At 43.8% G+C, this 26497-nt stretch overlaps 1 protein-coding gene across 18 annotated transcripts in view; it reads left to right on the top strand.

Moving 5' to 3' along the window:
- LOC105499180 (DISC1 scaffold protein) overlaps positions 1-26497 on the top strand; it is a 426110-nt gene that overhangs the window by 167668 nt on the left and 231945 nt on the right. For 17 of the 18 annotated variants that reach the window (XR_011610479.1, XR_011610480.1, XR_011610478.1 and 14 more), the window contains 2 exons: positions 10682-10736; positions 15991-16093. Coding sequence is in view for 11 of the 18 variants with exons in the window: in XM_011771662.3 (XP_011769964.2) it covers positions 10682-10736; positions 15991-16093 (158 nt within the window). In the remaining 7 variants the exon portion in view is untranslated. Of the gene's footprint in view, positions 1-10681; positions 10737-15990; positions 16094-25863; positions 26054-26497 lie in introns of those variants that run through there. The other variant, XR_011610485.1, reaches the window with a different exon arrangement.

The following is a 26497-nucleotide window of genomic DNA, read 5'->3' as shown; positions in this document are numbered from 1 at the left end:
AGCTCACTGTAGCCTCAGCCTCCTGGGCTCAAGGAATCCTCCCACCTCAGCTTCCCGAGTAGCTGGGATCACAGACACATGCCACCATGCTTGGCTAATTTTTGTATTATTATTATTATTATTATTATTATTATTATTATTATTATTTGGTAGAGACGGAGTTTCACCATGTTGTCCAGGCTGGTCTTGAACGCCTGTGCTCAAGTGATCTGCCCATCTTGGCCTCCCAAAGTGCATGGATTACAGGTGTGACCCACCATACCTGGCTGTGTGAGTGTGTTTTAATTCAAGACCCAAGTGGCGCCTATGCTAAGATAGCTGTCATTTTGCTCTTTCCATCATTTGTGGTTTGCTTTAGTAATAATCTCTCATTCTTAAACTGATTTTTACAAAACAGGAAATGGGATGGGATAGTGAATAGAGGGAGAGGGAGAGGGTAGAGAGAAGGCTGTTCAGAGATGAAATTGATATTCCTCATCTCCTGTAGCTTTTTGCTAAAGTGGAACTTCAGCATAAAGCCATACATACACAGGCAGGAAGATGAGCGGACAACTGTCTGCAGGGAGCAGACCCTTTACATAGTTAGCTTCCAAGCTGAAAAACACGTCCCTCACTTAGTGTAAAAAATGACATGTGTCTCCTGTATATTTCTGTCTCTATTATCTATTACATTTCTAATATCGAATGTATCTTTATTATCTATATTTCTGTCTAATCTAATATCTCCTGTATATTTCTGTCTCTATTACTCTATTATAGAGTAAAAAAAGACACGTGTCTCCTGTTATTTCTGTCTCTGTTATCCATGTTATCTGGTACTTTATAAAACCTGTGTGGTTTTTAGATTCTCTAAATATCTATAAATAAAAAAGGCTAGTAAAAGATTTTTGAATGATAGAGCAGTGAAAGAATATGGGATAGTAGACCTGGAAGGATTTTAGAAATAATTGCGTTCAACTTCCTCATTTTGCAGCTGAGAAAATGGAGCCCCAGATGAAAGTGACTTGTTCAAAGTCTTGCAGAAAGTTAGTGGGGTAGTGGTATAATTCTCTGAGTGTCGTTAATATTCTTTTTCTGCAGAAGTCCAGGTAAGAACAGGAACAGAATTTGTTCTTCAAAGGCTCATCTTTGGGGCAGGTGTGTGGTTGTCACCCTGGGAGTGCCTCTGATGCTGAGAGCCAAGGCTTTGCCTCCAGTGCCAAGTGCGAAGGTGGTCATGGCTGGGTTACTGGTGGTACGAGGAACTGGTAACAAACTACCAAAGATTGCATGGAATGAGAGGTGGTTTCTCTAGGATATAACATTAAAGGGGTCTATCCAGGCCTGCCTGACATTGTGTCCCAGAGTAAGGGGTCAAATGGAACTTCCCACCTTGTCTTCCTACCCTTGCACCTGTCCCACACCATGATAGGTTTTATATGGGGACCTAGCCTGTATGTCCAGGTAATATCTACACCCTTCAAAGTAGCCTGTGCTCGACTACTGCTTGGGACTAGAGGTATGCCCACTGCACTGCAGTCCACCCTTGCGGGCAGTGCCCTGAGAAGAACCCTGGCAGGATGCAGGCTCCTGGCTCTTCAGGAAGGCACTTCTGGTCGTGGCTGCCTGAACCAGCTTTGGGTGGCATGTACCTTTGGCCCCCCCATTTACCCTTCCCCTCAAGGGTAAGGAGGATCAGGACAGAGCCCTCCAATGTGGCAGAGAGCAAGGGAGGAGTTCTTTTGCCTGGATTTAAGGAGAGTATTGGAAGTATTACAGAGCGAGGGTGTGGATTCAAGTATGTTATAAGGCTCTTGAGATAGGCTTCCCTAAGGGACAGGATCTGGAGAAACCGAGTAAATAGTTGTTAGTTGCTATTAGATGGGGGTGTGGGATTCTCTAACCAAATAGATGCCCAATGCAGCCGTCTTAGTCCATTTTGTTACTGCAGACTGAGTGATTTATAAAGAGAGAAGATTTATTTCTTACACTTCTGGAGGCTTGGAAGTCCGAGGTTGAGGGGGCTGTATCTGGCAAGGACCTTCTTACTGCATCATCCCATGGCAGGAAGCAGAAGGGCAAGAGAGATTGAGAGAGAGAGAGAGAGAGAGAGAGCACGTGTGTGAGAGAGAGCAGGGGGGAGAGAGAGAGAGAGAGACAGAGAAGGGGAGGGGATCAAACTCACCCTTTTATCAGGAACCCACTCCCCCAATAATGATATTAATCCATTCATGAGGGCAGATTCCTGAAAACCTAAACATTTCTTAAAGGTCCTGCCTCTCAACATGGTTGCCTTGGGAATTAAGTTTCCAACACATGAATTCTGGAGGACACACTGACATTAGAGCAGTAGCTATAGGTTTCTGAGAAAGATGAGCGAGATGCTCTAAGCACAATCACTCTGAATTTTTGGAGCCATCTTCTGACCTTGGCATCATGTTGGCAGTGAGGACTCATTTGGCACTTTGCTAGAGGCAGGCTCCCAGATGAGACCACTGGTGCCCTTTGCCCAGCCTACACCTCACTTCCAGACTTCTAGCTCTTACCATTCTAAGAGGCAGGAATGAGTGGCCCTCCACATGTCTTCCTTTCCATGACAGCCTGTATTAGTTTGCTGCCATAATAAAGCAGCACCACAGCCACCTGGCTTAAATACAGAAATTTATCATGTCTAGAAGTCCAAGAATTGGCCGGGCGCAGTGGCCCACACCTGTAATCCCAACAGTTTGGAAGGCCGAGGTGGGTGGATCACTTGAGGTCAGGAGTTTGAGACCAGCCTGGCTAATATGGTGAAACCCCATTTCTACTAAAAATACCAAAAAATTAGCCGGGTGTTCTGGCACAGGCCTGTAATCCCAGCTACTTGGGAGGCTGAGGCAGGAGAATCGCTTGAACCCAGAAAATGGAGGTTGCAGTGAGCTGAGATCATACCACTGCACTCCAGCCTGGGAGACAGAATGAGACTCCATCTCAAAACAAACAAACAAACAAAAAAAGGCCAAGAATCAAGGTGTCAGCAGGGTTGCTTTCTTCTGGGGACTGTCAGGGAAGGATCTGCATCTCTCCTTGGCTTGTAGATGATCATTTTCTCCCTGTGTCTTTTCATGTCATCTTCCCTCTGTACATGTCTCTGAATCCACATTTCCCCTTTTATAAGGACACCAGTCATGTCGGAGTATGGTTGATCTTAACTCAAAGTACATTTGCAATGACCTGTTTCCAACTGCAGTCACATTCTGAGGTATGGAGGTCAGGACATCAACATACGAATTTTGTGGAGAACACAGTTCAACATGTAATATAGCCCATGAAAGGAAACCCTCCAACAGAGATAAACCGAGATAAATATGACTTCTGAGAGATGGAATTTTGAAAGAAGAGGGGACATCTGATGAGTTGACTCCAAGTTTTTAACCTCTTCTTTCTCTGTCATGCAAAGCTCCACCCCAGCCATACAGTCAAGAGCAGCTGCAGCCTTTAATCCCTGATACTGAGGGGGCAGTGGTGGGAAGTAGGGATAAAGATGGAGCCACTCACCGTCCTGTGGTTTGAGTGTGCCTCTAACAGAGGTGAGGATGCTTCCGCCCCACTCTACCGCACCCCACTTGTTTCTTAGAGAGAAGGCAAGAATGTGAGTATTATACATTAATCAAATATTTATTAGGTACACACTGTGTGCCAAGCACTTCAAGTACTTCTCCAAAGATCCTTGCCCACATGGCATTCTTTTTCTAGTGGTAAAAGGCAGAATAAATAACAAACATAATAAATAAGTAAGTTACAGGTAGGTTAGTAGAAAATGAACATGACTTGGGGGTTGGGGCGGAAGACGAGTGGATGTGGAATTTACAGCTGTCGATGGAGTAGTCAGGCCAGCCTCACTGAGAGTGTCAGAGGTGAGCAAGGACTTGCAGGTGGGAGGGGGTCGGCCCATTATATGTGCTGGGGCAGAAGGTCAAGGCAGTGGAGCCTGCACCAGCCACAGCAGACTTGAGGAGCTGTCAGGAGGCCTCTGTGGCCAGGGTGGAGCAAGCAAAGAAGGGAGTTGTAGGAGAGGAGGTAAGAGACGTGGTGAGAGATGGGCCATATAGGTCCTTGCAGACTTGGCTCGACCCCGGGGTGATGGAGCAGGGTTTTGGGCTGAATAGTGGCATTTTATTTGACATGCTTGTGAGGCTCACCCTGGCTGTATCTCAAAAACAGACTGTGGAGGAGTGAGGGTAAATGCAGAACTGTTCTGAGACTATTGCAGCATTTCAGAGGAGAGGTGCCTGTGGCTTGGAGCAGAGTGGTAGAATTAGAGACAGTTCTTTGGTCGGATCAGTTATCTTTAGAATAGTTTCTCACTCCCAAGTCATTAAACCAAAATTGCCTGGCTGTATCCTCCTGTATAAATGTCTCATTCTGGCCCTTGACCAAGTCTTGGCTTGTATTATCTAGATTAGTGACTGTTATTGACTTAAATTCCGTTTGCCCTTCTAATTATGGCTGAAAAGCAATCTGTCCCTCCCCAGATTGAATTTTTGTTCCTTATATTTTTGACATCAGTGATTGCATTATGTTTGTGATATTGCAGGAGTATTGAAGGGAGCCCTTTTTCATTTCTAATGAATCATTTTTAAATAATAATTTTTAAATCATAATCCATAATCATTTTTAAAAATCAAATACATTCTCACATAACATTTTCTTAGAGCCACCATTCATAATACTTAGCTCCTAAACTGCAGACAAGAATGATAATATTCTACACACATTTATTGTTGTAGCGGCCCGCAGTCTCCCAGTTGGGCAGATTGAAAAGAAACTGTCAGTCTGAAGAAAACAAAAGAGTTGCTGTGTTTTCTGTTGGACCTGCTGCTGCTGCTACATGGAGTAGCAACTATCTTTACCTGGATCGTGAAGTACCAGTGTGCGGTGCCTTAATAATACATATAACTCATCATACCATGAGAAATGGAAAATTCCACATGCACGAGTCTGCTAGGGCTGTCGTAATAAAGTACCATGGATAGGGTGGCTTAGACAACAGAAATTTATTTTCTCACAACTCTGATGGCTGAATGTCTAAGATCAAGGTGTCGGCAGGGCTGGTTTCTTCTGAGGCTCTTCTCATTGACTTGCAGACAGCCATTTTCTCTTTTGTCCTCAGATGGTCTTCCCTCCACGTGTGTCTGTCTCCACATCTCTCTCTTTTTTTTTTTTTAAGGCAGAGTCTGGCTCTGTAGCCCAGGCTGGAGTGCAGTGGCATGATCTTGGCTGACTGCAAGCTCGGCCTCCTGGGTTTACGCCATTCTCCTGCCTCAGCCTCCCAAGTAGCTGGGACTACAGGCACCCGCCACCACACCCAACTAATTTTTTATATTTTTAGTAGAGACAGGGTTTCACCATGTTAGCCAAGATGGTCTAGATCTCCTGACCTCGTGATCCACCCACCTCGACCTCCCAAAGTGCTGGGATTACAGGCGTGAGCCACCACACCCGGTCCTCCACATCTCTTCCTATAATGATACCAGTCATATTGGATTGGGGTCCACCCTAATGACTTTATTTTAAATTTGTTACCTATTGAAAAGCCCTATCTCCAAACACCGTCACATTCTTAGGTACTGGGGATTCGGACTCTAACCTGTGAATTTTGGGGTACATAACTCAACTGGATTTAATTTCCTTTTGCTACAGTCATCACCCCCAGGACCATCTGCTACTGATGTACGTTCTGTGCAGCACATTCATGTCAGTAGTCTCAATTTTTCTAAGGTTTCATTTGTTGAGGGTGAAATTTGGTCGTATGATTGGAACACCAGTTTGTGAGTAAAGAATAACGTGTATTTACAAATCATGATATTGATTATATTGTACATTTAACAAAATTCTAAAGTAGAATTCCAGAAATTTGTCTGGATGATGACAGTTCATTTTAAATAGGTACACAGCTTCTGGGAGCGGTAGTTAGTATTGTTGAGTAGTTAGGAGAGCAGATAGTTAGACTGCCTGGGTTACCATTTAATCTCCCATAATTACCAACTGGTTACCCCTGGGAAAGTTACTTAAATCTCTCTTAGTCTCTTTGATTAAATTTTCTTTTCTTACAATGTAGATAATTGTAGTTTCTACTTCATAGAGTTATAATAAGAATTTAAAATGCTCATCTGCATAAAGAATTTGGGAGAGTGTCTGGTACATAGTAAGTGTTCAATAAATGTTGGACTCTGTTATTTCCGGGGCAGCCACTTGGAATGAAGATACTGATTTGGGTAAATTAGGTCTGGTGTGTTTCTGAAAACATATTTGCTAATTTGTGTGGACAAATTATGTGTTTCTAGGATAAGGCATAATTTCATCTGAGAAGATAGTTCATACTTGTTATGAATAATATGCAAGTTTTTTAAAAAGTGGGGATTGGTTATACTCATTTAAAGTACACGGAATTCTTGCTTATCAACATTGAACTGGTCTTATTTTCTGGTTTTCGGTTTGTATTCCTGCTCCTGGAATTATGGTTTGGGGACCACAGTGTGATGGCAGCAGCAATGTGTGTGTGTGTGTGGGGGGCTAAAGTGACATCTTTGTACACTAGGCCAGACACCCCTCTTCAATAAAAGCAGATTCCCTGTTATCTTTATTATATTTTATAATGCTGTGTAAACTTTGGTTTGAGAGAATTCTTCTATTATAAATAGCCTGTAACCCACTAGCATAGTATATAGATTACTCATATCGTCTGCTCCCCCACAATTGCTTTTATTCTGTATATACCCCAGGGATACAACTCATGTTAATAGTAGCCTGAGCAAAACATAATTGGGAAGGTAAATCTGTTGCAAAAAGGAATATAGCATAAATTAAATATAAATCAAATTAAATATAAAACAATGCATTTAATTATCTGCACCACTACCTCCTTCCTCTAACATGATATCTAAGAGGAGACTAATTTTCTTTCTGGGATAGGGCCAGATCTGAGCCCAGACCAGTGAACTGTGTCAACCCCTGGAAAGACGGTGCTTGACCTACTTTTTATGTGATATGTTGGGCATTAGCTAACAGCACAGCCGTTTTGGTCAGCTAAAATTTCAGTATCAGTAAGAGGATCTGCTACTCATCTGAATTGTGAATGCATGAGCTAGTCTGTGTGTGTGGTTGGGAACATCTACTTATAATACACTATTAAATGCTCACATAGGTTCAATGATGTGGTGAACCATTTGTTAAAAATGTATTTGTTGAATAGACTCTCACGAGCTCAGCAAGGGAAAGTACATTTCTGCCCAAGGAAGGTTTTCAGTTTGGACAGCAGGCATTAGCCGTCCAAAGCTGGTGCTGCTATTAGAATCAGAGGAAGAAGCAGACCGGGTCCACGTTGGATGCCCTCTGTACTTCTCTCCCCACCACCCTAAGTGGTTTCATCTGCCCCAATCTCCGTGTCTGTGTGACACTCTGACTTACGTTCTCTCAAAAGATCCAGTCCCCAGCCAGCCAGAGTCTAGAATTCTCCAGGCAGGCTTCCAAAGGTTGTTTTCCTCTGTTCCCACTGAGTACACTAATTTTTGTCAGATGGCAACTCCTGCATTCTGAAGAGTCTGGTGTCACATGCTCCACCTCTGTCAACCCTCACTTCCTCCTTTTGGGCTGATCTCAGCTGGACTGGAAAACCCTCCTCTGTTGAAAGTAGGTCTCAAGTGGTAATGACTGATTAGTATGGACCCGCACCAGTTCCCAGGTGTTTACAATTGAAACGAGTTTGCTTATACTCAGAAATGACAAATTGGTGGATGTGATAACATCAAAAAATTGTTCTTACGGTTGAAGAACAAACAAACAAAAATCAGCAAATTGGCAGCTTAGCTCTAATACTTGGCAGCCCCTGGTATAAGATTTCCTGACACCCTGCACCCCCTCCCCACACATACCCCCAAAACCTTGACCTTTCCTTTTGCAGGTCATCATTTAATCAAGTAATCACTCCTCTTCTGGCATCTGTTACATTTTCTGGCATATCTAGCAGCAATAAGTGGTTGTGGGCAGGAACCATGTCTTCATGCTCTAAGTCCCTAACTTGCTGGGTACCCAGCAGATAGATATTTGAAGAATGGATGAGTTCATGAATGCATGAAAGAATGGAAAACTCTAGAATGGATGTTCTCACTGCTCTGAGCATCCACGTAATCCAGTCCTGTTCCTCCCTCCCCTTTCTGACCCGTATCACTCTGCGGGGCCCGTGTGCCCCCGACTGGCTTACACTGCTGAAGGGTCCTGCCTGGCTTTGTCACATTCAGACTTTCTTCCTCCAAATCATCTCTCATAGTGCCACCCAATTAGTTTTCTAAAAAATGAAAACATTTTTTTCATGTTGCTCTCTTGCTAAAAAATGGAATGATTTCTTGTTGCTTGAGGGATAAAACTCAAAACTCCTTAGTCTGTCATTTAATACTGACTAAAGCTTGCCCTTGGTATTTCTTTTTTCCTTTTTTTTTTTTTTTTTTTGAGAAGGAGTCTCGCTCTGTCGCCCGGGCTGGAGTGCAGTGGCCGGATCTCGGCTCACTGCAAGCTCCGCCTCCTGGATTCACGCCATTCTCCTGCCTCAGCCTCCCGAGTAGCTGGGACTACAGGTGCCCGCCACCTCGCCCGGCTAGTTTTTTTGTATTTTTTTAGTAGAGACGGGGTTTCACCATGTTAACCAGGATGGTCTTGATCTCCTGACCTCGTGATCCGCGCCCGTCTCAGCCTCCCAAAGTGCTGGGATTACAGGCTTGAGCCACTGCGCCTGGCCGATATTTCTTTAAAATTATTTTAATTGTAAATATTTCAAACATATTTAAAAATACAACACTCGGCCGGGCGCGGTGGCTCAAGCCTGTAATCCCAGCACTTTGGGAGGCCGAGGCGGGTGGATCACGAGGTCAGGAGATCGAGACTATCCTGGCTAAAATGGTGAAACCCCGTCTCTACTAAAAATACAAAAAACTAGCCGGGCGTGGTGGCGGGCGCCTGTAGTCTCAGCTACTTGGGAGGCTGAGGCGGGAGAATGGCGTGAACCCGGGAGGCGGAGCTTGCAGTGAGCCGAGATCAGGCCACTGCACTCCAGCCTGGGAGACACAGCGAGACTCCGTCTCAAAAAAAAAAAAAAAAAAAAAAAAAATACAACACTCATTTACTCACCATTACAATTAAACAGATAGTAGAATTTACTCCATATTTACTTTGATTTTCTTTCCCTAACTAAATAAATTTATTTTCTTTTATTTTTTAGAGATGGAGTTTCACTCTGTCACCCAGGCTGGAGTGCAGTGGCATGATCTCGGCTCACACCAAGCAATTCTCCTGGGTTCAAGCAATTCTCCTGCCTCAGCCTCCCAAGTAACTGGGACTACAGGTGCATGCCACCACGCCTGGCTAATTTTTGCATTTTGGTAGAGATGGGGTTTCACCATATTGGCCAGACTGGTCTCGAGCTCCTGACCGCAGGTGATCCCCCTACCTCGGCCTCCCAAAGTGCTGGGATTACAGGGGTGAGCCACTGCACCCGGCCCCTAACTAAATAAATAAGCAAACATTGTAGATACAGATAGGCCCCACTCCATCCTTCCCTCTCCTTTCCTACCAGAAATAGTCATTTCCTTGTTTAACTTTATCTTTCACAAGTCCAGTGTGAGAACCATTTGGTCCAGTTAGATTTATCTTCTTGCTAGAATTTCATTCTCCTTTTTTTTTGTTGTTGTTTTTTTGTTTTTTCCATTGAGGCCCAGTTCACTTTTCACCTCTTCCGGTAAGCTTTCCTAGTTCTAAATTGCTTCACAAGTTATTGTCTCCATTGCTCAAGGCAGACAATATTCTGCCTGGTGACAGCTTTTATGTAGCAGTTTTCTCCTAGTATTGATTTTCTATTCCCCTTATAGTAATTTTTTCCTCTTGCTTTATATTATAGCGAATCACGTGCGTGTGTTTCTTCTCCACTAGGTAACAAGCTTCATAATAAGATCTGACTCTTAATTGCATTGATTCATTCATTCTACAGATATTGAGTGAGGGCTGACTAACAAACTCCAGGAATTGTTTAAGCAATGGGGATGCAGGAATGAACACAACAGACAGTCACTGCCTTCGTGGAACTTAAGTTCCAGTGGGAGAGAGAGAAATTACGTGAATAAATAAATATGTCAAGGTGAAAAGTGCTAAGGAGAAAAGAGAAGCGGGAGAACCTAAGGGGTGCTATCTCAGACATACTTTAAATATATGTCTCTCCTTTATGCTCTACTTCAGTGCTCAATGCAGAGGGCACTGGGTACGTACTTGCTGAATCGCATGGTCTACCCAAATAGATACTATTTGATTCCCTGCTAGTGAGACACTACTCAGCATACACCTTCCTTCTGGGAAGGTGGTTATAGGATTGCAGATTTTAATCCTTTGCTGCCAGGAGCACACCTTGGCTGTTCTTCCCGTTATCAGTAGATGTACACTCCGGGCATGATAAAATTGTAATACTAGCTTTAGTAAGGCATAATAAGGGAGGAAACGTCTGCTTCCTAGCACCATATTTATTCCATAGTCAAATGGAACCAATTTGGCATCATCTTTCCTCCTGCACTTCTTCATCCATCAGACCAGTGGAAGGTTCACTTTTTGCAGTATTCCTAACTGTGGTGGTATTGAATTGTGGTTACCAAGAAGACCAATCTCCTCTTTTTAATTTTTCCAGCCTCCAGGAAAGAATAAAATCCCTCAACTTGTCACTTAAAGAAATCACTACTAAGGTAAGTACCTTTATACTCCCATTTTCCAAAAAAGCCTATGAAGCTTTCCTTTGACTTGATTTTACGTCTAGATCATAGGATACCTAGCTTCTGCAAAAACACGTAGACTTTGTCAAGCCATTTTGCAGTCCCAATGATGAGTTAAAAGAGCCAGGAGAGAGTGCTTCTGCCATAGTGGAGGTCTCGACTTGTGAACACCCCAGAAATGGACTGGTTTGGTCTTTGCTACAAAAGAAGCTGTCAATTTAGCGACTGGAAAAGGACTGCCGCTATGCATATTGAAACCCTTTGCTTAAAGATGCATTCGGGGCTGGGTGCAGTGGCTTACGCCTATAATCCCAGCACTTTGGGAGGCTGAGGCAGGCGGATCACCTGAGTTCAAGAGTTCGAGATCAGCCTGACCAACGTCGTGAAACCCCATCTCTTCTAAAAATACAAAAATCAGCTGGGCATGGTGGCGGGTGCCTGTGATCCCAGCTACTCGGGAGGCCAAAGTAGGAGAATCACTTTAACCCAGGTGGTGGAGGTTGCAGTGAGCCGAGGTTGCACCATTGCATTCCAGCCTGGGAGACAGAGCGAGACTCCATCTCAAAGAAAAAAAAAATGCTTTCAGGATAGTAGTAACTTGAGAAATTAATTACTTTTCTTCCCAGGAGGGCAATGTCTAGTTTCCTCACAAATGAAACAGTCGGTGACTGTTTTTTGTTCTTTAAAGCTTTTCAGTTGGCTTGACAATCATTTTGCCTACTTTATACATCGTTTATACGGCCATAGCAAGGCCATAGCAAGACCTTGATTTGTGTACAGACAGAATATGTCTTCATTATTCCCTGGGAGCATGGTCAATTAATTTAAATAGTCAATGTCCTCGTTAGTTAGGATAACCACAGTTTACAAAACAAAAGCCCTTCTCATATATATTTATACCTGGCCAGGTTATTGACAGACTGAGAAAGAGGATCAATTACTCTGTGAATTATGACTAAATGTTGTGGCAGAGAACTGGGTATGAATCATTCATTATTTGCAGTAGGTCTGGGAACCAGGGGTGGTTGTACGATGGTCGAAATGTAAAAAGGACAGCTTGCTGAGCAGAGAGCAATGCAGCCAAGAGCCTGTTGGCCTGGAAGGACTCTCTTCCAGTCTCTGTGCCCAGGGAAAGAAAGTCTTGGACCCTGGATCAGGAAACACGCCAAGGGCTCACCGCAGCTAAGCCAAAATCGGGGATGTGTTGTTGGCAAAAATGTCTAGAGTTACTCTGTGCATTTTCTCCGTTTCTGTAGCGAATTTATTTCTGAAAACAACACCCAGTGATTTTGCTAAAGGTCACAGAGCCGCAGGTTTGATGGGTAATTATAACTTGCATACAAATAGAGCTTCCTGTTAGGAACAAGTGGTGCCCATAAGACAGCATCGGAACCAGGGACCCAGAAATGCCTGAATTCTGCTCTGCTCACCCAAAGGCTCTGTCACCCAGGCTGGAGTGTAATGGCAGGATCACAGCTCACTGCAGCCTTGATCTCCTGGGCTCAGGTAATCCTTCTGCCTCAGCCTCCCAAGTAGCTGGGACTACAGACATATGCTGCCTTGCCCAGCTAAATTTGTTTGATTTTTAGTAGAGACCAGGTTTTGCTAGGTTGCTCAGGCTGGTCTTGAACTTCTGAGCTCAGGTGATTCTCCTGCCTCAGTCTGTCAAAATTGGGATTGCAGGCAAGAACCACCGCACCTGGCCTCTCTTACATCTTCTACTGTTTATCAGGTGCATCCTGATTTCTGTGTAGAATTAAAAGATAGGAGAACTGTCTTGGGTCTGAGTTTATTGACTATCTTCAGAACATACTGTATAGGTAACATGAATGCATCTGTACACCAACACTGAGGATACAGGTGTGCCTATTATATAATGCAGATGGTGCTTATATGTGTGTGTTTATGACACTGTGTATTGTGGATACACACATATACTGATATGTACTCAGTACTAGGATTTGTTGAAAATCTCGAACTACTATTAAAGATCTTAGATTTTCCCAAATATCAAAAATGGTTTGCTTTGTTTGCATACAGTCTTACTCCATTTGGGTTGTTATAACAAAGTATCATAGACGGGGTGGCTTATAAACAACAGAAATTTAATTCCCATTGCTTTGAAGACTGGAAGTCTGAGATCAGGGTTCCAGCATGGCTAAGTTCTGGTGAGAGGCCCTCTTCCAGGCTGCAGATTGACTTCTTGTTGTATTCCTGCATGGAAGAAAGAGGGCAAGGCGGGGTCTCGGGCTTCTTTATAAGGGTACTAACCCTTCATGGGGGCCCCACCTTCATGACCTGATCACCTCCCAAAGGCCCCACCTCCTAATGCCATCACCTTGGGAGTTAGAATTTCAACCTGTGAATTCTGGGGGGACAAAAACATTTCCAACCATTGCATATACCTTGTCTAATACATTTAAAACACTTTATAATTACTTTGCTTTTCCATAAAATTAAGGAACTCATGTCTTTGATTTTAAAATGTAAACATAAAAGCTCCATTTGATAATGAGTTCCTTGGTGTCCAATTTTATTTGTAAATAAAAAGGATACACAGGTTTTCTGGGGATGTGTACGTGTGTGTGCAGAGTTGGATAGGTATGTGTGCACAGACATGAATGTGTGTGTGTGTGTGTGTGTGCTGTGGGAAGGGGGTTATATTAGTCCACAGAGAATTAAAACAAAACTGTCCAGTCATACAAAACACCTTTCTCTTTACTTTAAACTAGATTGACTAGTGACCATGAGCTAAAGGTCTCAGACTGACATAGCTTTCTTTCTCTAGTGTGTTAGATACACACACACACACACACACACACACACACACACACACACACCCCTACCTGATATTCTTTAGACTCCTGTCTCAGAAAGAAATGAAACCTTCCTTGCACTCATTACATTTCTTAAACTCTTATGGGTTACCCAAACCAAAGGTAATTAAGGGATAAATGAGATGGAAGAAACAGTTGGAAATAAATGGGATATCTGGAGATTGGTAGATATTAGATTACATCCAGCAGAGCCTGAAAGAGTGAACACTGCAATTTAATAAGAAGATTCAGAAAGGTTGTTTTGTATTAATATCGACAGCTTGAAGGATAGATTTGCTCAACAAAGGAGAAACTGACCCAATTATGATTAACAGATACTGTTCACTAAAATCAAAAATATTGGACATAGATTGGATGAGACACAAGAATTATGGCTGGTGTTACAGAGTTAATGGAAATGCCCTCAGACCTCAGATGACATTATTAAATGGATACGATGGGATGTGCCAGTCATCTGGGTTTGAGCCAAACTCAGACTTGGTGCTGGGGGAAGGGATACCTTCCTTTTAACTCTGGTTCTGACATCCTGAAAAGTCTCAAGACGTTGAAAGGGTCTTGGAATTAATTACTTTGGACATGTGGATGCCCAACACCACCAGTGCAGGCTTTGTTTAGAGGCTACCAAACTGTCGTCTTCGTCCAGAGAATGATTTTTATAAAAAAGATGTTGGAAAATTATACCCACTGAATAGAACATATGGAAGTCCATGAGAGAAACAGTGGAGTTCTTATTTTAGGCAGGATGGATGAGGTCTGCTTTGACTCTAAAAATAATCTCAATTCAAACTGATATAAGAAAACATTTAAAGTTGATGGTGTCCAACAAACCCTAGATTCTTCTGGGAAATTAAATTTTTCTAGGTAGCTCATTAATCTGAGTCTAGATATCATTGGCATATGAAAAGTCTTGAGACTGCTGAAAGGGTTGAAAAAGGGAAAAATGTGATGTTTTAGCCTCCAACAAAATAAAAGATAACCTAAAGACATTTGGAAAAAGAAATTAAGATTTAAGATTTTTGCTGTTTTTGAAAAACCAAAGAAAAAAACTGTAGGATGTGTTTGGAATGTTATGGGAAAATACATGATAAAACCCTCAAACCTCACTGAGAATTACTTGTCTATTTTTCAAATCTGACTTGCCAGCAAGTATCTATCTGCCTTCAAAGTTTCCCTAAACAGTGTCTATTAATACTAGTAATTAAATTTAGCTTGCAGCTTTGACCTTCATCTCAATGGCCGTATCTTTATTCACTGCATACTATGTGCCAGGCACAGAGCAAAGTCCCTGCTCACATAAGCTCGTGTCCCAGCAGACAGACAACGTGGAAACAAAGGAATAGAAGTACATAGTGTGTCATCTGAGCGGAAGCTGTGGAAAAACATCAAGCGGAGGGAGGGCCAAGGGAGGCTGCTATTTTGGGTGGGTGATCAGCAAGGCCTTTCCTCCCAGGCAGCGACTGAGCAGAGTCCCGAAGCGTATGAGTGAGCCAAACCACCTGGGGCTACGAAACTGATGCAGACAGGAGGATTCGGCAAAGGTCTGGAGAAGGCAGGAGGCAGGAGTGATGCAACTATGTTAACTTGTGGTTGCTCTCTGTTGGATTAGCTCCTATCGGTTTTGTAATTGAGTGTGGGTGATGGGCATATGCTTGGAATACACCATTGCTCACTTTATATTTGTTCTTTTTCTTCCATTTCCCTCCTTCCCATCCCTTCCCTTCCTTCCTTCCTTCCCTTTTTCCCTGTTTCTTCCTCCCTCCCTCCCTTTCTTCCTTCTCCCTTCCTCTCTCCCTTCTTCCCTCCCTCCCTTCTTTTCTTTTCCGTCCCTCCCTGACTTCCTTCCTCCCTTCCTTCCTCTCTCTCTCCTTCCTTCCTTCCTTCCTCTCTCTCCTTCCTTCCTTCCTTCCTTCCTTCCTCTCTCTCCTTCCTTCCTTCCTTCCTTCCTTCCTTCCTTCCTTCCTTCCTTCCTTCCTTCCTTCCTTCCTCTCTCTCCTTCCTTCCTTCCTTCCTTCCTCTCTCTCCTTTCTTCCTTCCTTTCTTCCTTCCTTCCTTCCTTCCTTCCTTCCTTCCTTCCTTCCTTCCTTCCTTCCTTCCTCTCTCTCCTTCCTTCTTCCTTCCTTCCTTCTTCCTTCCTTCCTTCTTCCTTCCTTCCTTCCTTCCTTCCTTCCTTCCTTCCTTCCTTCCTTCCTTCCTCCCTCCCTCCCTCCCTCCCTCCCTCTCTTCCTTGTCTTTCTTTTTCCATTTCTTGCTTTTTGAGCATTATCCTCCAATTACTCTTCATCACCCCTTTTAATTACTTACAAATCCAGAAATCTCTGACCTGGCTGTTCTACTGCCTTCTGATTTTTAGCTGAATAAATGATGATTCCTGGCCATTTCTCTCCCCCTAGGTGTGTATGAGTGAGAAATTCTGCAGCACCCTGAGGAAGAAAGTTAACGATATTGAAACCCAACTACCAGCCTTGCTTGAAGCCAAAATGCATGCCATATCAGGTAACTGGCAGTGTAGGAGATGTTGAAGCTGTCCAACTAAAATAATGACAGCCACCAGCGCACCGTGTTTTGCCCTCGATGAACATTCCACGGTTATTATGTCATTCTCAGACATCTGAAAGCTTTTCTGGGGAGTTTCACTAATGTACACATAATATAGCACAAGTTGTTTATCTGAGTACCGCATTTGGGACTTCCAGTTCCTGTTTCTTGAAGAGTTTAGAGACTGAATGTACTCTGTGCGCCATATGATTCTAGCAGATGTGTATGTAGTATTGTGTATCTGTAAACACTGAATGAGGATTATTGGGTGTGCTCAGACCCTTCCTGTGGGGGAAGGATGGTAGCATGAGACAAATGGATGTCCTCGGTTTAAAAATCTAGTCACAGAAACTTGGCGAATCCCCAAAGGATTATGCTCCCTCTTAGTCTGGCAGTTATTAAGGAATTATTTTTCCATTAATTAGTAGCTTGAAAACAAGAGTCTCTGAAAACAGTATCTTATCCTATCATTTGAATAGTGCGTTCAAACACTCCTCTGTATTTGTTATTTTATTTTCACAATTACTGTATTAGGTAGATGGGAGAGAGACCGTGATCCGAATGGACTGATGGGGAGGTTGAGGCTGCGGGATGTGTCCTTTGGTTAAGGTCACTCAATTAGCTCAGCAGTGGCTGACCTGGGGCTAAAGTCCAGGCCCTCTCTTGGTGTATTATATACGGATATTTAACCCAGTTACATAATGACAGCTTCAAAAAGTTCTCTGAGTTTTGTAGGTTGAATGGACCCATAGCTCATCAGCTTCAAAAGAATCATGAAAATTTAACGAAAAGGTATAATAATTACATGTGTGGGTTTTAAATGGTATTTTAAGAAGGAATACAATAATTGGCAGCTTCTGCTCCTCAGATCATTAAACAACTAATGTTGGCAGCTAATGAGCAATTTGGTCCCTGGTGCAGTCACGCGTATTATTTACAACCCGTAGAACATGGCAGTGCGAATGTGGGGCTTGGCTCTTAACAGCTTCACATGCCATTTACTTGAAATTATGAGCCCATTTGCTAAGAGAAAAAAAAAGAAGATTGAACACAGTCTTGCTTCTGAGTTAGGGTTTTTGCCTTTCTTAATCAATATATCTTTCCCAGGAATACAGGTGGATGAGTCTGTATTAAGCCCGAGGGAAGAAATGTATAATTCAGGCAGCAGAGATAGCCTCACTCCAGTGTGAACAATCTCTCTTCAGACTCCAGGGAAAATGCCTAAGATGGCATATTGCATATGGGGTAGGTTTCCTGTTTTAGCTCTTTGGTCAGCTGAGAAAATTGGTAAGGCCTGATCTGCTGAAGGATGACCTGAATTAACCCTCCTGGTAACTGACCTTTTGACCTCACTATTATCTGATTGCACTGTATGCTCTTTGGTGGACGGACCCTTCAGTCAATGGGTGATACTGGTGATAAGGTGGTTGACATTTTTTTGCAACTCCTGCATATAATGCTATTTCTGTTTCCTCCTATTTCGATACCTTCAGAATGGGCAAACCTTCACTCCATTAGGTAAGATTCTTAAAACCCCTATTGAATGGAGAGGATCTTGAGAGATGTCATTAAGATTCTTAGGGGGTCTTTTGTCTGTCTTCAAGTTTCTATGATTCTCTCTCTTAGATTTGTAGACCGAATGATATGGTTTGGCTCTGTGTCCCCACCCAAATCTCATCTCAAATTGTAATCCCCACATTCAAGGGAGGGACCTGGTGGGAGGTGTTTGGATCATGAGGGTGGTTTCCCCCATGCTGTTCTCATGATAGTGAGTGAGTTCTCTTGAGATCTGATGGTTTAACAAGTGTTTGGTAGTTCTTCCTGCATTCATTCTTCTCGCCACCTTGTGAAGAAGGTGCCTTGCTTTCCCCTTGCCTTCTGCCATGATTGTAAGTTTCCTGAGGCCTCCCTAGCCATGCAGAACTGTGAGCCAACTAAACCTATTTTCTTTATAAATTACCCAGTCTCAGGTGGTATCTTTATAGTAGTGTGAGAAAGGACTAATACATCCATCCTGACTTTGATCTATGGCCTGAGGCCCTTTCTTAATTTGAGAATTAGTCACCATTTGCAGAGAGCAGGAATAAGAAATCAGTTTCATTTTCAAACCTGGTCAGATCTAGCTCCTTTACATGTAACAGTTTATTCTTTAATTCATCTCTCTTCTCCTGCATTTCATCACAGGCAGTGACAGGAGGTCAGTGGGCACTTCTGTATTCTGCCTGGAAATTTCCTTGGATATATAATTACAATGATTAAGGACTCTTTTTTATATTGCCTCAGTTGGTAACTCAATGACATTTTTGCCACTACAAGGATATTTTTTTTCTAGCTTCTGATATATTTTTCTTACTTTTTTTCATCCTTCACTGAGGCCCATGAGGCTTCTGCCTACTACCACGTCCCCAAACCAATGCCTTGATTTTAGGATATTTTTACAACAGCATTCCATATCCAGATACCAAAATCTGTTTTCATTGTCTACTGCTGCATAATAAATCATCTCAAGATGTTGTGACTTAAAATATGACCAGTTATTTATTTTGCCCATGGAAATACAATTTGGGCAGGGCTTGGCAGGGACAGCTGGTGTGGCTCAACTGGGGTGGCTCCCATATTTGGTGGGAGAATCCACACCAAATATGGTGCATACATATGGTCTGGCTGTTGAGTGCTATCTCTGTGGGCCTCTCTATAGGCAGCTTGGCTTCCTTACAACATGGCTGCTAGGTTCCAAGAGCGAGTGTCCCAAGAGAAAGGAAATGGAAATTTCTTATTCTTAAGGTCTGAATTCAGAAACTGGCATCCATCTCTATTAATGTGTAGTAAGTGGCTCCCCAAACTTCATAGCCTGAAACAACAAACCTTTATCTCTCATAGTCTCTGAGAGACAGGAGTCCAGAGTGAATTAGCTGGGTGGCTCTGACTCAGGGTCTCATGAGGTTGCTGTTAAGACACACTTTGGAGCTGCAGTCATCTAAAGGCTTGGCTGGGGCTGAAAGATCTGCTTCCAAGCTCATGCATGTGTTGTTAACAGACGGCTTCAGTTCCTTGCCACAAGAGCTGTGCCATAGGACCTCTTGCAACATAGCAGCTGATTTCCTCAGAGCCAGTGATCTGAGGGAGAGAGAGCAAATAAGACAGAAACCACAGTGCCTTGTTAGGACTTAGCCTTCAAAGTCACACAGCATCACTTCTGCTTAGTGAATAGAAGCAAGTCACTAAGTCCAGCCCACAGGGAAGGGGAAGGAAACAGGTTTTACCCCAAAGGAGGAGTATTAAAGAATTTGGTGGGCATATTTTTATAACCACTGCAGTGTTACTTCCATTGTGTTTTATTGGTCCAGCATTCCTGGTGCGCTGATTCAAGGGAAGGGCCATTATGACAAGTCTCAGTGAGAGATGTGTCAAAGAGTTTCAGTGCCATGCTCTAAAAAGTGACACAGGGCTTACTGAGACAGAAGGATTTTGAGAACTGAAGAGCTGGACAGAAAGCTTTTCAGTCAGAGGAAATGGCCTGTTCCATTTATTTACTGAAAAGAAAAATATCATTGAGCATCTATGAAGTGCCAGATCTGGTTCTAGGCACTACTGAGGATGCAGTAGAGAACAGGACAAGATCCCCCTTCCTTTTTTTTTTTTTTTTTTTTTTTTGAGACAAGGTCTTGCTCTGTTACCCAGGCTGGAGTGCAGAGGTGAGATCATAGTTCACTGCAGCCTTGAATGCCTGGACTCAAGCCATCCTTCTGCCTTAGCCTCTGGAGTCACTGGGATTATAGGCATCCTGGCTCAATGTCTCTTCTTTTTTGATAGCTGTGTTGTCCCATTGACCACAGTGGAGTGGAGCTAGATATGCCTGGGCTGAGTGTGGAGGAAAAGCACAACTATTTCTTCAGAAGGAAGAGCAGTCTAGATTGGCCCAGGTATAGGATTAGTATTGTGGTAGCTCTTCAAAGTTGGTTAGGACCAGGATACACAGAGCTCCGAATTGTAGGCTAAGGATAAGAGCATTTTAGGGAGCCATTACAATGTTTTAGAGGAGTACTGAATGACTAAAACCAGACTTTGGGAAGTGTGATCCAGCCATGTTGCACACAGAGGGGCGGATGTGGTAAGACCTCGGGAGTCATAGAATTAACTAAGATGTTAGAAATGAGAAAAGGAAGAAAAGTAGGCTAGTACAGGAAATCTACTACAGATAGGTAATTATTGATTTTTAGAAGAACCATGATGATACTGATGTATCCAGTTGAGTGTGGTGTAATACACATTAACAAAAGTAATTTAGAGGCCGGGCGTGGTGGCTCACGCCTGTAATCCCAGCACTTTGGGAGGCCAAGACGGGTGGATCACGAGGTCAGGAGATCGAGACCATCCTGGCTAACACGGTGAAACCCCATCTCTACTAAAAAATACAAAAAACTAGCCGGGCGAGGTGGCGGGCGCCTGTAGTCCCAGCTACTCCGGAGGCTGAGGCAGGAGAATGGCGTGAACCCGGGAGGCGGAGCTTGCAGTGAGCCAAGATCCGGCCACTGCACTCCAGCCTGGGCGACAGAGCAAGACTCCGTCTCAAAAAAAAAAAAAAAAAAAAAGTAATTTAGAAAGCCCATAGTTTCTCTCCCTTTTCACTGACCTGTACACACCTTAAATGTGTTTTAGTCACCTCTTTTCTTTCCATTCTTTATTTCTGCTTCAATTTTCCTGTTCCGCAGAGAATAGTTTGGTTTAAAGCCGATAGCAAAAGTGGATTCTGTTGTTACTGTCCTTCCTAGATATCAGTCAGTTCTCACACTGCTGTAAAGAAATACCTGAGACTGGGTAATTTACAAAGAAAGGAGGTTTAATTGGCTCATGATTCTGCAGATTGTACAGGAAGCATGGCAGCATCTGCCTGGCTTCTGGAGAGGCCTCGGGAAACTTGCAATCATGGCAGAAGGTGAAGGGGAAACCAGCACGTCACATAGCCAGCGCAGGAGGAGGGGTGGGGGAGGGGCCACACACTTCTAAATAGCCAGACCTTGCGATAACTCACTATCGTAACAACGTCGCCAAGAGGGATAGGGCTAAATCATTAATGAGAAACCGCCCCTATGAGCCAATCACCTTCCATCGGGTCCCACCTCCAGCATTGAGGATTACATTTCAACCTGAGACTTGGATGGTACACAGATCCAAACCATATCACTAGAGAAGGAAAATACAGCCCTGAACTCTATGCATACTGACTTGGAGTGAGAAACTCACCAGGGCAGACAGATTTCTCAGTGTTTGAGTGCAGGGGCCATGCAGGTAGTAGAGAGAAACTTGGGCTTTGGAATCTGAGATGCGTGTGTTCAAGTGCAGCTTTATCATGACTTGGCTGAATGATCTTGAGCAAGTTATTTAACCCTTTCAGGTCTTGTTTCTTCATCTGTAAAATGGAGCTAATAATAATATTGCCTGTCATATTAGGTTGTTGTAAGAATTAAGTGAGGTAGTGAATTAGAATAATGTGGTACATCAGTATATCAATACATGAGATAATAAATATACAAATGCGACATCTCTTTCCAAGAGTGAATATATGCTTAGCTAGCGATTGTTAGCCATGCATCTGAGTTGAGGGAGACCCAGCCAGCAGGTGACTCTCTGACCAGGTAACACTTGGTGCTGCGGGTTCCCGGCCAGCATACCTCTTATTACAAGGCAGCTTTGGCCTCAGTGCTTGTGCACTCTCCTGCCTGGCCAACCAGGCTGGGCCACTTGTCAATGGGGAGGATTCATTTTTTTGTTTGGTTTTCAGCTCTGAGTTCAAGAGCCTGGGAGACCTGCTGGCTTCTCTCCTAGAGCTGGGCCACATATTTTTAACCTGGACCTTGGAGGCCTGATCAATGTCCTGGCTGGATCCAGTGCAGTAAGAGAAGCCAAGGAGAAGAGAGTCTTCCGAGGCCTGGAGCAGGTCTGACCTAACTGCCCACTGTAGGAGGTTTGCCCTGGGACAAACTGAGGTCCTGCAGGGCTCAAGGGTGAAAGGCCTCTTCTCCCAAGAGGAAGCCCCAGACCCACCTTGCTCAACTGACTGCCTGGAAAGGAAGTGAGAGCGAAGATCTCAAACCTCTGTGCTGCTCTCACTGAACGTTCCCGCCCCCTGCCCAGGACTTGATGGCTTTGACCCTGGGGCAGAGCGAAGGGAAAGCATTGGTGCCCTCTAGGACCGAGAGTGTGGCACTAAAGCAAGTGTGTGGTGGGTGGGGCTGACTTGTGCTCTGTGGCTACTACCCATCCCCATCAGAAAACTGGGCCTGTTTCCTTCTCTAGAATGGGCTGGGACTTTCCAAACCACCGACCTGGAGCGATGAGAGTTGGTGTCTTGAGTCTGCATCCACCATCTGCATGCCATGCCTGCCTTCCCACTGCTGGGGGCCCTCAAGCCTCCTCCAGTTCCCGTGTCTAAGACTTAGCAACAAGCATCCTTCCTGTGTGTTGGACTGTGGGTCTGCACCATTCTGAGACACAGTCCTATGTTGGGCCCTACCTCTATCGGTGCTCATTGACCTGGCGAGTATCGCAGTCCTCATCTGGAATGGGGCCAGCCAAGCCCCGGCCACTGCCTTGCCCTTGGATGAAGGCTCAGGCCCTGAGGCCCCGTGAGTAGTCAAGGCTGGCTCTCTGATGCCTGGCTGCTCTGATGTTGGCATCCTGCATGCACTTCCCGCTCCAGGCTTGTCCTGCTCAAATTACCCCTTATTATTGATCTGGTCCATCTGTTGAGTCACCCTGAAATTTTTTTCTTCCACTTTGTTTAATGCCTGGCACTGAAAAGACAGCCAGTAGAAGTATTTATTTTTCAAAAAATGAATCCTTATTGGTTGGTTGCTGATCCCTAGAAATCTGTTGTTTTCATACCTCTTTCACTTGTCAGGCTTTTCGTCGCCTGCCCTGACTCCAGTGGGTATGTCTGGTTTTAAGCCCCAGTCCTCCTGCTCATCGGATCCATCCTCTGCCAGGTGATTGGAGCTGGCCGATGTTCCAGCTTCTGGACGCTGGAAGCCAGCAGCAGCAGCTGCCTGGGTGACAGCCCCACTGTGTGTTGGCAGGCTTCTCACTCACCTTTTTTAATCAACTGGACCTGAAAATCTTGAAGCTAAACAAACACAGCCCTGCTATTTTGGCACAAGATGAAGGCCAGTCTTAAGTAGTCTGCAAACGCTGTGAAAAAGCTTTTAAAAGAGAATTATATCCAGGGCACCCAAGCTGCTTCCAGATGCCAGAGGCAGCCCTGCATTTTATAATATGCTTGCTGGAATCCCTTTAAAATGGTAGATGTTGGCCATCTTTTTCTTTTTTCTTTGCATTCCCGACAGAAGCACTTCCAGTGGATGGGCCCGGTATTATACCCTGTATGTTTTAGAGAAGCTCTAAATTTGTGTAGCTGTCAAACTTGTGTTTTTCACTCAGACTGCATGTTAGGATCATCTGGGGAAATTTAAAAATACTGGTACCCATGCAGCACCAAATTCCTTCCGTCAGAATCTCTAGGGATTGTTCCTGAATATGGGAACCTTCATAAACAGTTTCCACGTGGTTTTAATGTTCTGTGAGGGCTAGAACCGCTGTACCAGTGAGAGGAGAGCTGGCCTGCCCTGCTCACTTCTGGCAGATGGACTTTTGAGTCACATCTTTGCACACCCATGTGAAGCTCCAGGCCCAATGTGCACCTTGGGTAAGTACCTGCAACTGCAGCCTGGCCTTGGCCTGGAAGCACATCTTGTAGGATCACTGATCTTACTCTCCCCTGACCTTCTCCTTGTCCTAGAAGATGTGCCTGAGGCTGAGAGGCTTCCTTGTTTAATTCATCTAGCTGTCTGTTCTGAGAGCCCCCAGCTAAACTGAGGTTCTGGTCCCAGAGCAGCTAGCAACCTGCCCTAAGGAGAAATGAAGGGGAGATGGACATGGTGTTTACTGCGTGCCTTTCATAGGATGCTTCTTTTACCTGGAAGATGCAATGCCTAGTTGTCTGACCTGTAACCAGGGGCTCCTTGCCTGGGAAACTTGTTTATATGTCTTTGTGGCTCTTGCCTTTCCTGTGTTCAGTTTATGCCCACCTGCCCATTGCTCTGGTGCTGGGAGCCCAACCTTGTGCTCTCTTGGGCGTCCCAGGTAAAACCTGGCCTGGGGCATCCCCTGGTTCTTCAGATGGAAGGTGCAAATGCAATATACACCACAGTAGGGAACAAATTCAAAAAGTGTAATTTATGGATCCTGGGCAGGGAGGGCACAGAGAGACGGGAGGGCAGTCCTTTGTCCCTGGGCCACTCCAGATAGGAATGAAGCATCATGCAGAGAGAGAGAAACAAGACATACGACAACTGGCAGTGTGTATAGGGAGTAGGGTCTGGGTCACTGTAAGTTTTCAGGCAAATGTGTGAATGATCTGTTTAAAGGAAGCAGAGGGGAAGCAGGGAGCCCAGTTTGCTAGTCAGGGGAGATGCCTCTAAGGTTTTATCTCTTGCCGCTGGCTTGAGCCATTGGGTGTGGTTTTCTTCTAATGCCTGGGCAGCTGTCTCATTCCCGTTAGAGTCACCACATGATTCTAATTGCCTTAGAATTTATAGGAACCAGTTGGCAGCCCAACAAGTGGGCTCCTCTGGCCAACGAGGGAGCCTTCCCAGGACAGGCAGAGACCTCTGCCTGGTTATTAGATTGGCCATCTTTGGGTCTCACCTCAGTTTGGATACTTTTTTTTTTTTTTTTTTAATCTCACCTGCCCCCTTGTTATCTGTTTCCAAGAAGCAAACAGCTCAAAAATTTTTTTATTTTAAAATAACATAAGAGGATGTCTCTGATACTCCAAAAGCCTTAGAAAAAAAAAAAAAAAAAAAAAAGGATGGTTCTGTCCAATTTGGCGTTTCATTTATAGAGAGTAAAAACTATCTATACCCGAAATGTATTCATTGCACACAATTGTATTTGAATGGCAGCTTGAAATCTTCTCTCCTAACTGATGATTTTGGGGAAAATAAGAACATTTAAACAATAAACTAGATTTTCTAGATAAACACAAAATGGGTGAATTTCACACATCAAGTAATGGAAGTAGTTTTTTCCTTAAATTTAGAAACAAGGATTTAAATTTCCATCTTCTGAATGAATATTTGGCACCCAACCAATAAATATATATCATCTTAAATTTTCTTGAGAAAATATCCTTTTCTTGCATAATTAATTTAAAGGAAATTAAACGGACCATGTCAGTTGTCAAACAAGGAAGAATAAGAATTTTGCTTGTTATTAATTTTATTTACAATAGTATTTAAAGATAACTTTGTAAAATAACCCCAATGATATAATCTAAAATAAAATATATTGTATTTAAATCACTTTTTTATTATATACTAAGAAAAACTATTGAATGATTAAACATTCTTAAGTGGGTTCTTTGTATGGAACTGGAAAGAGCAGTTCAGATCACAGAGGCGTGGGCACTCACTGTGTTTTAAGTGGTCACTGAAAACACTGATTCAGAACAGCAGGGGCTGGCCCTGTACCGGGGTGGGTGGGGGCTCAAGGCCAGACCTACAGAGCACTCCTGTGTCTGCAGCTGCAAGGAAGCAGGAGAAGCAGTGACGATGGTCCAGGAGAGGCCACTTGACATATGGCAGAAAAACAAAATTCAGGATACAGACAGTGGCTGGGAGCATCAACTCAGTTGCTTTCTTTCTTTACTATTTTCCCTCTTTCCAAAAAAGTCTATGATTTAGATCAGTGACTGGAGGAGGGAGACAAGAGACCCAATAAAGATGTTTTCAGAGATGATTCCTATCCGGTGTGAAAAGCAATGAAGACCTACCCAATGAGAATAAGCAAAAGCTGTTGTGCAGAGCTTGCTACAGCAAGGGAGTCAGACACCATCACCTGCAATTTGGCAGAGACTCAAAGGTGGGCAGACGAGTGGGAAAGCTTTATAGTGGAAAAAGGTGAAGTCTTCAGATGCGCCCTGATTGGAGGTTATCGATGAGGGGAAGCTGGAGCCGGCTCACTAGAAGCGAACATCCTGTGTGCTTGGTTACGGGAGCATATTTGGCTTTCTCTGGTGGGTTCTAAGTTGGAATTGGGGACAAAAATTAGGGAAGCCATCAGTTATTAATCCAGTCCTGAACATTTTGGGCCAATTGTTACAGAAATTATTATTTAACTTCCTGGAGAGTTACTAGACAGCACTTTGGCTTCCAGCAGGTCTGACTTAGAGCAGGCCGGCTTCCAGGGTTGCTTTTTGTAGGTAGGGATATTGTTTTCTGGGAAAGTTGCTGCACCTTGTGGATCTGAGTTCCACCTTTTGATATGGCCTGGCTGTTGTCTGGTTGTCTATTTAGCCTGTCACTA

This window comes from Macaca nemestrina, chromosome 1 (genome assembly GCF_043159975.1).
Source record: "Macaca nemestrina isolate mMacNem1 chromosome 1, mMacNem.hap1, whole genome shotgun sequence".
Classification (NCBI taxonomy): Eukaryota; Metazoa; Chordata; class Mammalia; order Primates; family Cercopithecidae; genus Macaca; species Macaca nemestrina.
The sequence above is the reverse complement of the archived record's forward strand: the minus strand, read 5'-3'. Positions and strand labels throughout refer to the sequence as shown.